The sequence below is a fragment of the Salvelinus sp. IW2-2015 genome, linkage group LG7 (assembly GCF_002910315.2).
Source record: "Salvelinus sp. IW2-2015 linkage group LG7, ASM291031v2, whole genome shotgun sequence".
Classification (NCBI taxonomy): domain Eukaryota; kingdom Metazoa; phylum Chordata; class Actinopteri; order Salmoniformes; family Salmonidae; genus Salvelinus; species Salvelinus sp. IW2-2015.
Window position 1 is genome coordinate 23,808,597 of NC_036847.1, and position 11,963 is coordinate 23,820,559.

At 41.2% G+C, this 11,963-nt stretch overlaps 1 protein-coding gene across 1 annotated transcript in view; it reads right to left on the minus strand.

Annotated features, from left to right (window-relative positions):
• LOC111966634 (semaphorin-3F-like) overlaps positions 1-10,459 on the minus strand; it is a 29,769-nt gene extending 19,310 nt beyond the window's left edge. Inside the window, exons 1-7 of the mRNA XM_023991464.2 lie at positions 10,079-10,459; positions 8,717-8,838; positions 3,724-3,884; positions 1,077-1,139; positions 786-905; positions 489-582; positions 247-366 (exon numbers count right to left, since the gene is read on the minus strand). Coding sequence (XP_023847232.1) covers positions 247-366; positions 489-582; positions 786-905; positions 1,077-1,139; positions 3,724-3,884; positions 8,717-8,819 — 661 coding nt within the window. The 5' untranslated portion in view covers positions 8,820-8,838; positions 10,079-10,459. The remainder of the gene's footprint in view (positions 1-246; positions 367-488; positions 583-785; positions 906-1,076; positions 1,140-3,723; positions 3,885-8,716; positions 8,839-10,078) is intronic.
• Positions 10,460-11,963: the final 1,504 nt, after the last annotated feature.

Genomic DNA, 11,963 nt, shown 5'->3' on the forward strand with positions numbered 1-11,963 from the left:
GAGAGAGAGAGAGAGAGAGAGAGAGAGAGAGAGAGAGAGAGAGAGAGAGAGAGAGAGAGAGAGAGAGAAAGAGCGAGAGGTGTGAGTGATGAAAGAAAGAGAAACTTGCAGTTGTTCTCAGAATTCATTAGCAACAGTTTGCCAATTATTCTTATATCTGTATCCGGCTAGAAGGACCATGAAATAACACCTCTTTCGGAGTCCATCCTTACAAAGTGGTGCTCTTTTTCAGGTGTAGTAACTCACCATTGAGCCACCTGGAGTCATACTGCTCTGTCCTGACTGCTGTTCTGCCCCCCATGGTCCTGAAGAGGGCTGGGTCTGTCCCCATGAAGTCGACATGAACACCTGCATACAGATTCCCATCTGAAGAGGAGAAGGAGAGAGAGGTGGAGAGGAGAGGTTAGGAAAAAGTGAAAGTGAGAGGACCTGTTGTTTTCAGTTTTGGGAAGTCTACTAAGTGTATTCATAAGTGAGGTGAAACGTACTGATAAGAGCAGCAATGTTCTCCTGGAAAGGATCGTAGGAACATTTGCCCTTCCCTGATTCTAGAAATCCAGGAACCAGTCTGAACACATAATCCTGGAAAGAGAGGGACCAGAAAAGCCAGATAAGGATCAAATGTAATGAAATGACAAAAGTATATAGAGAAATAGAGCTCAGATCTGTGGCCTAGTTTTAAGTACTAGAGTGTTTAGTAATCCGGGCTGCTGGGCCTAAATATACACAGATATGCTGCAGTTGAATGTCTTTTAGAATGATTTTGGGCATATTGAACCTTTCACCTCTGCCTTCCAGCCTCTGTTGATGAAGGTGCAGATGGGTTGGTAGGCTCCGGTCCCACAGGTGTACAGGTGGGTGCGGTTCCATGGCTCTATCATACGCACAAAATTTGCACACTCACCCTGGTGTGTGTACACAGATATGGGAATGTTATCAATTGTTGTTGAATTAAAAAAAACAAACAAGGCTATCTCTTTCAAAACTGTGAAATAGACCCATGAAAGTGGGACATCATTAGTTCATCCTGTGAGGAGAGAGGCCAGGCGTCTTTCACGAAGACAAGTTATTCTCACCTGTCCTCCTTTTCCTGTCATCCGACACTCCCCTTTTCTCTTGTCAGAGGCTGGCCAATGGATCTGTCAGGGAAAGACCACAAAACAAAAAATTCTACCACACACAGTAAAATAGCATTTTACTTGAGGTCTCTTTACTACCACATTAAATGACCACATTAAATGACCACATTAAACTACCACATTTTACTACCACATTTTACTACCACATTTTACTACCACATTAAACTTTCACATTAAACTACCACATTTTACTACCACATTTTACCACCACATTAATATAATATAATATAATTTCATGAAATCACAAGTCCAATACAGCAAATGAAAGATAAACATCTTGTGAATCCAGCCAACATGTCCGATTTTTAAAATGTTTTACAGCGAAAACACAACATATATTTATGTTAGCTTACAACCTGTCGACGCAACCTAAAGTACCCAAAGAAAACAGACAGGCCTTATGTTTTTTCTCAGGCTAAACAGATACTTTTATAGACGAAATGCAGTACACTACAAATAGGAGACTTAAAATTAATCACTACCCTTTTCAACTCTTACATTAGATGGAAAGGTACACTGTTCAGATGACATCTGGTTTTATACAACACTTTATGTTGTTCGGATTATGGGTGGGCATATTTATAGCCAAGTAAGATACGGGTGTGGTTTTTATTATCAGTTGTGGACGTCAAGTTGGCATTTGATAGAGTGCTCCAAAATATAGCGAGAAGGTAAAATTAATCAGAGAACCCAACGCGAAAATCACACGAAATACCCTACAATCATCAAACTTTGATGGAAAGATACATTTTAACATATAATTAAAGATACAATTGGTTCTTAATGCAACCGCTGTGTTAGATTTTAAAAAATAACTTTAGTAAAAAGCCACAGCATGCAATAATCTGAGACAGCGCTCAGCCATTCTCCGCCATGTTGAGTCAACAGAAAATACGAAATGACATCATAAATATTCCCTTACCTTGATGATCTTTCATCAGAATGCAGTGCCAGGAATCCTAGTTCCACAATAAATCGTTTTTTTGTTTTTATAATGTCCATTACTCTCTGTCGATTAGCAACTTTGGCTAGCATGTGTAGTTACAGCAGTGTCGATATACAAGAATTACACATAATCAAAAAAACTTCAAAAAAGTGATATTACAAATCAAATAAAATGCTCAAACTCAGTCTGAAACAAATCTTCAGTGTTTTTCTCATATTATCCAATAACGTCCCAGACGGAGCATTCTTCATATCTATATAACGCGATAGCAAGGAAGGACATCACATGCGTAGAGTGTGCGTGGCCAAGAACTGGCAATATGCCTGACCAGATCACTCCAATGGCCTCCTCCGCGTCCCTACAATCAAAGCTATCGCCTTCATCCCCGTTCTATCTGCTGTTGACATCTAGATAAAGGCGTATAAGTGCATACAGATCCATAAATTAGAGGAGAATTGAAATAGGCGAGTGCCTTTCACAGCGACCCATTTAGAGAATTTCCCACTTCCTGTTTGAAGTTTTCCTTGCCATATCAGATGATTCTGTTTTACTCACAGATATAACAAACAGTTTTGAAGAAACTTCAGAGTGTTTTCTATCCAATAGTAATAATAAATGCAATCATATGATCTAGCAGACAGAGTACGAGCCGTAATTTGGGCACCAATCTACATCCAAAAGTGAAAATGTCGCCCCCTATCCCTAACGTATAACACTACACCTAACTAATCGACATTAACTACACATTTGACCTAAACTCACATTAAAACTACCACAATTAACTATCAGAACTACGGATTTTAACTATCCACTTTAGCTTACACATTTATAAATCCTATCTACCCATTAAAACTACCACAATTGTTACCTAAGACCACCATTTAAACTACCACAATTAAACTAATACATTTATCGACGCCATTTAGACTTCCACATGAAACTACCAACCATTAACTCCGAAAATTTAAACTACCACATTAATAGACACATTAACCTACCACATTTTACGACTACCCATTAAACTACCACATTTTACTACCCTTCATTAAACTCCACATTTTTACTACCACATTAAACTACGCACATTAAAACTACCACATTCGACCAATTAAATTACCTCATTAAACACTCACAATCTACATACAGTTCCGATTAAACTATCACAGCACAACCGTTTCTACCCAATAAATACCGTCATTAAACTACCCAATTTAGCTACATTTCTCCAATTTACTACTCACATTAAAGCTCTAACATTTACTACCAAATGACATACACATAAACTACGACATTTTACTACACATTAAACTACCACATTTAAACTTCCACATGAAACTACACACATTTGTACTTACCACATTTACTACCACACAATTAAACTACACATTTAAAGCACTTACCACATTTTACCTACAACCCATTGATAACCGCATTAACTACCACATTTTATACTACGGACGTTTGCTAAACGCACGTTAAATTACGACATTAAACTACCACATTTTACTACCACATTAAACTACCACACTAAACTACCACATTTTATTCCCACTTTAAACTACCACATTAAACTACCACATTTTACCACCACATTAAACTTTCATAAAGGAGAGTTGTGTTTATGTGTGTTCTTCTTACAATGAGTGGCTCCTTGTTGACGTTGTGCATGTCCAGGGCCACCAGGTACTCCCGGCTGCCCAGGTAGAGACGGCCCTGGTCCTGATCCATCAGCAGGATGCGGTAATCGCTGGTGTTGAAGGAGAAGGAGAAGGGACGCGCTGCTCTGGTGTCCAACAACTCTGGGGACGAGAGAGACCCACCCGCCCACAAACACGCATAGACGCACACATGCATAGACACACGCACACAGAGACACAAACTTAGTGTAAATCATATGTAAAATAAGTTCTGTAGCACGAGAATGGTACAATTGTAATATTCAGCAGGGGGAGCCATAACTTCTTTCTACTTATTTCTTTGAATCTGTCACATGACATTTCCCTGATAATGCCTACAAGTGCATCATTTTTCACTCTCAGCAGCACTTACTGAACATAGACTAACACCATCCTCAAAGTAAGAGAAAATGTGTGAATGACTAAATTTAACTTATCTCAGGATGTATTCCAGAAGCTTTTAAGAATTAAATATTTTATGTGTTCCAAGCTTCTGATTGAGTTTGTGGCATTGACTGAATGTACCGTGCCACTTTGTGGTTGTTATTGTAGGTCTCTGAGGACACAGTCAGATGAACTCGAAGTAAATGCTTTAAATCAGGTYTCTTCTTCATTCACCTCTCCCCGTATCAGGTCCTCATAATGACTTATTTTACTGGAGCTGCCCGCTTGGCCAGGTCTCCCTTGTAAAATAAGTATCTTGACCTTAACGGGAGGTATCTGGATAAATGAAGGTGAAATAAAACTGACCTATGTAGAATAGCTTTCAAACTCTTAAGTGCTATGATGTAATTACTAAGTAGCGTACAAAACACAGATATCCTCATGTGGGACAGATGATAAATGTCTCATGGCATTTGGCAAAGGTTTGTGAACAAACATCAGCATGAAGTACACATATACTGTTTTAGCCTGGCCGGAGTAGGGATGTCTGTGTTTACATCAAAGTGCTCTGCCGTCTTCCTTTGAGGTGACTGTTTGTCTGAATACTGCTAACAGGATGCAGTCAATGTGCCGCTAAAACAAGCTACTGCGCAATCGGATCTGCACAGGATAACAAGCATCTCTGGCAAACCTCCGTCCACTTCATCCACTGGGGAAAGTGGACTGACAGCCTAGGCTAAAACTAGAAACGCCACACCCCTGGGCCCCTACACGGCTGCTCTCATCCTCTCCGTCATAAACAACGTCAGTTGGCACCATCTGATAAACAAACACATAATGTGTCATCATACCGCATTTGATTCAGGTAAACCAGTTCCAGACATGAAAGACATAAGAAAAATATCCAGATCACACCATTTTAGTGTAATGTACAGTGAGTATACAAAACATTAAGAACACCTGCTCTTTCCATGACATAGACTGACTGAGTGAATCCAGGTGAACGATACGATCCCTTATTGATGCCACCTTTGAAATCCACTTCAATCAGCGTAGATGAAGGGGAGGAGACAGGTTTAAGAAGGATTTTTAAGCCTTGAGACAACTGAGACATGGACTGTGTATGTGTACCATTCAGAGAGTGAATAGGTAAGACAAAATATTTAAATGCCTTTGAACAGGGTATGGTAGTTGGTGCCAGGCACACCAGTTTGAGTGTGTCAAGAACTGCAACGCTGCTAGGTTTTTCAGGCTCAACAGTTTCCCGCGTGTATCAAGAATGGTCCACCAACCAAAGGACATCTAGCCAACTTGATACAACTGTGGGAAGCTATGTCGTCAACATGGGCCAGCATCCCTGTGGAACGCTTTCAACACCTTGTAGAGTCCATGCTATGACAAATTGACGTTGTTCTGAGGGCAAATGGAGGGGTGCAACTCAATATTAGAAAGGTGTTCTTAATGTTTGGTACACTTAGTATACGTAAGGAAAAGTGAGGCTTTAAATCATTGTCTCTATAATGCAGAAGACAACTTAAAATCCATATCCATACTCTAGGTCACTGGAATAACCTTTATTTAGTCCCTTCCTCTGACACAGTTCCCATCAACCAGGAAACATGAAGAGCATAGTCCCATCCACTTGGGAGCCAGGCCCAGCTAATCAGAATGAGTTTTTCCCCATAAAAGAGCTTTATTACAGACAGAAATACTCCTCAGTTTCATCAGCTGTCCAGGTGGCTGGTCTCAGACGATCCCGCAGGTGAATAAGCCCGATGTGGAGGTCCTGGATTGGTGTGGTTGCAAGTGGTCTGAGGTTGTGAGGCTGGTTGGACATACTCCCAAGTTCACTAAAACGACGTTGGAGGTGGCTTATGGTAGAGAAATTAACATTAAATTCTTCGGCAACAGCTCTGGTGGACATTCCTGCAGTCAGCATGCTCCCTAAAAACTTGAGACATCTGTGGCATTGTGTTGTGTGACAAAACTGCACATTTTAGAGTGGCCTTTTCTTGTCCCCAGCACAAGGTGCACCTGTGTAATGATCATGCTGTATTATCAGCTTCTTGATATGCCACACCTGTGATTATCTTGGCAAAGGAGAAATGCTCACTAACAGGGATGTAAACAAATTTGTGCAAAGAATTTGAGAGAAATAAACTTTTCATATATATGGAACATTTCTGGGACCTTTTATCTCAGCTCATGAGACAYGAGACCAACACTTTACATGTTGCGTTTATATTTTTGTTCAGTACAATTAACCATCTTGATCTGGCATGTCTCCAGTGGTCTTGTCCTTCTGTCCCACTTACCCAGTCCCAGTCCCAGTCACCCAGTCCCAGTCACCAGTCACCAGTCCCAGTCACCCAGTCCCAGTCCCAGTCACCCAGTCCCAGTCACCCCAGTCACCCAGTCAACCCAGTCCCCAGTCAGTCACCAAGTCCCAGTCCCAGTCACCCAGTCCCAGTCACCCAGTCCCAGTCCTCCAGTCCCAGTCCCAGTCCCAGTCCCCAGTCACCAAAGTCCCAGTCCCAGTCACCCCAGTCCCAGTCACCAAGTCCCAGTCCCATCACCCAGTCCAGTCACCCAATCCCAGTCACCAAGTCCCAGTCCCAGTCACCCAGTCCCAGTCACCCAGTCCCAGTCCAGTCCCCAGAGTCCCAGTCCAGTCACCACAGTCCCAGTCAGTCACCCATCCCCGTCCAGTCGAACCGCGTCCCAGTCCCAGTCCCACTCACCCAGTCCCAGTCACCCAGTCCCAGTCGCACAGTCCCAGTCTGTCTCAAAATCAGTCAGATGCCCCCCCCCCCCGACAAAAAAATGCCTTATGGAACAAAGAGAGTCCCTGTCGCAAACAATGAACAATCAATCTTTGGAATGACAGAAAACACAGAGCAGGGGATCACATCCCACTGTTCTGCCTATTCTTGGAAATGAGGAGATGATGATTGGGTTCTAGTGGTGGATTTGAATGACTACCAATATCAGTGAGCTCTTTACAGTGTTAACAGAGATTGGTTGCAGTCATTGTGGGACAGTCGCAGCAAGCAGATAATAAATCTAATATCATCCACAGCAATCCAAATCAATACAGTATCAAAGCAATTGAATATAATTCCATTTGGTTATATTACCACCAGTTACAGGCGTACCCTTACTTTTAGCAAACATTATGCAAACATTGGTGTGTGGGCTCAACTTTTGTGACATTCCCTACCACATTGCAACCAAGTAAACTAATACATACTTGAACTAAGGGTGCTAATTTCATAGCCTGAAAACAAACACAATGTTTTGCTAATCTGACCCTTAACACTAATCTCATTCAGCAAACAGCTTATACTCTCAGTGCTGTACAGACTTCTTTATACATAAACGCTTCATAAGCACTTCATAAGCACTATAAGCACTTCATAAGCACTACATACATTTTTCACAGATTATCTATAAGCGTATGTCATGCTCTAAATGGTGTATAAAGGATGACATAACCATTCCCACTTCAGGGTGAATTGTCAAATGTAACATAACACACTATGTATGTTTATACACCATTTATAGATTATGACATGCACTTATAGATGATTTGTGAAGCAATTATGTAGTGCTTATGAAGCCTTTATGTATGCCATATAAAGCCTTTATAAGTTGTACTTCGTATTAAAGTGGGACCCTTTATGCTTTACAGCAATACGTTCACAATGTACATGATTTTCTCATCCCTATATTAGAGCCACATACGTCAACATTAAATCATTTTATTCTAAAGATACTACTCAAATTCTAATTTTTCTCATGGCATAATAAGCTTCTACACCAAAACGCATGCTGACTAATAGAGATCATGACAGTCCAAGTTCTCAGGCCAGACATATAATTCTGATTGTAAGGTACTCAACTTGCTCCCAACACGTCCGTCATGATGTTGTGGTATACCTGAACAGAAATTCTATACACCTGAATCATGCAGATAATTATTATTTACAGTTCTTTCAGGTGAGTCACCCCTTGTGGTGCAATGAAAGGTGTGTGTGTGTGTGTGTGTGTGTGTGTGTGTGTGTGTGTGTATGGGTGTGTTGGTGTGTGTGTGTGTGTGTGTGTGTGTGTGTGTGTGTGTGTGTGTGTGTGTGTGTGTGTGTGTGTGTGTGTGTGTGTGTGTGTGTGTGTGTGTGTGTGCGTGTGCCTGTGTGCCTGTGTGTGTGCCTGTGTGTGTGTGTGTGTGTGTGTGAACCGAGGAGTGACGACAGCATGTGGTAATCACTGTAATCTTTCAGCATTATTTTGATGGAAGCCTTCATCCAGGTTACACTTACAGAAATAACTTTCGAACACAATACCTAAACTTCTATTCACCGAGCAGTGTTCACCCGCTAGTCTAGCAGACGAATAACAATTCTTAGATTATGAAGGAAATGTTTCTAATCTTTAATAATCAGTAACCCACAAGACTTTCTGAAATCCACAGGCCAAATAAGAAATAACTGAACCAACATGGCCTGGAAGCCATCCCAGCTGACAGATGAGCAGTGTCTGTGGGTCTGTGAGCGTGTTCTGTTCAGGTAGCTCACCTTTGAAGGACAGCCGTACCCTTGGAGCAGACTGTTGGAGGCCTGAGATGCAAACACATACACTCAACAGGAGGAGTACCGTCCGAGTTGCTGTCTTGGCCATATCTATGGCAGAAAAAGATCTGAAAGAGAACGTCACATCATTAGTGTGTGTGCGTGTGTGTTTGTGTGTGTGTGTGTGTGTGTGTGTGTGTGTGTGTGTGTGTGTGTGTGTGTGTGTGTGTGTGTGTGTGTGTGTGTGTGTGTGTGTGTGTGTGTGTGTGTGTGTGTGTGTGGTGTGTGTGTGTGTTGAGAAAGAGAAAGAGAGAGAGAGAGAAGAAATGAGAAAGAGAGAGCTCTTTATCAATGTGTGAATGACTGTAAGTGTCTGAGAGAGTGCATGGGAGACAGCTAGACAGCCATACTGTGACATACTGTACATTACCAGTACTGAATTTCACCCCTCATGCATATTTCAAAATACATAGCTGGCAAAAGAAACAGTTGGATATCTGAAAACCATTTCTGACAGTTTAGGGGTGTTGTCAGGTAACTGTTTTACTTTTATGTCAGCATTCATTATGTAGTATCTGTACTTTGCTGAAGAGCATCTTGTGTAAATTATGAATACAAAAAACTGTATCCTTAATGTCCATTACATTCTCTCCCAAAAGGTGTACTTTTCAGATGAGCCCTGAAATGCTGTTATTTTTTCTAACCAAATGTATCAAGTAGGCCACAGAATATTTCTACATCTGCTAGAATAAAAAAAAATACAAAAGGGAGTCAATTAAATTGAGTTGTTTGAAGCATTTCATAAAACTTCATGAATAGAACTTTATAGACTATAAATAAATTAGATATTTTCCCCTGAGTGCTGAAATTTGTGCCCAGCCATAATTATTAAGCTGTGGTTTATAAAGCACTTATTCTAACATTATAAACCTAACATTATATTTGACATGGTCCATTTTCTCTCTGACCAAAAGTTTGATTTGTGGTTTAAATTGTGTCCTGTGAACATAATTTTACAATAATCTTTCTCACTTTTTTTTCTTGTAAATGTTTTAATCTTGTAAATGTTTTAATCTTGTAAATGTTTTAATCTTGTAAATGTTTGAAGGGAAAAAAAATATGAACAGTCGACTGCGCATATTATGCAGGAATGCATTTCATGACCATGACGATCACTGGCTCCTGATAACATCGCAGTTACCTGTGAACTCACATCAAAAGACAGCGAGTAGACGCTCTCTCCATATATGTAGGCTACCCCTCGTTCTTGGTAATTACTTTGGTCCCTCAACACACTGACTAAAAAAACAAACAAATACTTGTGATGTTAAAAAAAGTGTCTAGAGAAAACTTGCCAAAGTAGCCTACCTTCTTTTTTTTTCTTTCCCGCTGGTGTAGGAGACCCGTAACTCACATAATAAGATGTTATCGCTACATTCCTTAGATGAAAAGTCCCACACGAAAACAACGAAAATGCGTTTGGAAAAGTATTTAATGTTTAAACGTCCAATAAATTATACCTCTGTATATCATAGAGAGACACCGTTTCTAACGTCTCTCTCGATTTATTTCCAAACAGCATGAAAAATATAACATAGATTTCCGATCAAGAATTATAAAATGATCATTCTAACAAATGTTGTCTTACTCCCATAGCCCTCATCCACCCGAAAAGAAGTAAATAGCTTAATGTAGGTCCATATGTCCTCTCCTCGTGAGGGTCCTGTGCTGTGAAGGTCTGTGACTGCAGGTGTTTGGAGGGCTGCCCCCTCTCCTCCTCCCTCCCTCCTCTCCCTCCTCCTCCTGCTCCCTCCCTCCACTTCTGTCATCATTACAGTACAAGGGTAAAGCTCAAATTGTCCCACTTTTAACCGACTTGATGTTGGTAGGGGAAAAAACGTCTGTCCAATGTATATTAGGCTAAAGTAAACAGGGAATTGAAATTAACTTCAATTCTAAATTATAAAAATACATTTAATTCTAAAATGTCATTACATGATGACAGTGATTTAGAAATGAAAAGGCCATGTCAGTCTATTATTCCCCCCCCCCCCCCCCCCATAGACTTCAACTAGGCTATTGTATTCTATACCTTGGTTGTGCATATACAGTAGGTTACATGAATACTGTAGTCATTCCGATGTCACAGTAAATTGAGGCCCCATGCTGTGTCGTGAAAGATATCTTCAGTGCTGTTCAGCTCCACATGAGAGCCAGGAGAGTCCTAAAGATTACTCAGATTCCTGACGGACCGACTCCTGGGCTCACGACAACGGTCACAAAGTAACCAGTAGGGGGCAATTTAAATAAGACATTCACTCTTTCAAACCAGCTCAAAGCCTGAAATTACTAAGCACCATTCTCTTCTCTCCACCATTGATTTTGTGGAAAGCTCTGACTGACACATCAGGCACACAGAAGATGAAAAGGCACAGGGATGTATTAAAATAAGTAGCCTACGGCTAGGATTTAACCGTTTTAGATAGTGGCATCTCTGCACTGCACATTCAGAGGTGCATTTGATTTGCACATCGTTGTGTTTCAGATGGAAAGAGTCGACACTTCATTTAGAAATTGACAGATCCTGTGCCAAATAGTGTGCCAAGTAACTTCTCAGCCAGGTTCCCCGTCAGTACAGTACTGAACAGGGCTGTGTTTCATTCCAGGAATATATTCCCTCCCATCTGCCCTCGTTCCCTCCCTAGGTCTGCAGTTGGATGCTGAATTTATTTACACTCTCACTCATACCCATCGTTCTGGTTGGCCTGGCTCATTGGGAAAGCAGGAGATGGAGAACTTTGGGTTATTTTAGTTTAGGCTTCGGCCAAACGTTCTCTACACTGGTGTGTCCAGATTACAGTACATCCAGGTTGCGAGTGAGCAGTGAGGTCKTTGTGCTATTTTTTGTCTTGCTCTGTGGGAGGCATCCTTCACTTTCCAGCTGAGGAAATGAGTCATGAGTCAGCGCTGAGCTCAGGTTTTCGTACTACGTTCTCTGTACTCCGAGCAGCCATGGACAACACCACACTGACCGGCTCCCACTGCTTTACAGGGCACTACTAATGTGACTGATATGGTCCTCTCAATGGGTTATCGGCCCCATGCCCACTGAGTAAGATAGTGTAGATGTAGTGTTCACCGCCACCACCCTAATAGTGGGAATTACGTTTTTGCCTTCTGTTAACATCTGTGTATGTGCACAGGAAGAGTATTTTTTTAAATCATATTTTTATTGCTGTGATTTGAAAGGACA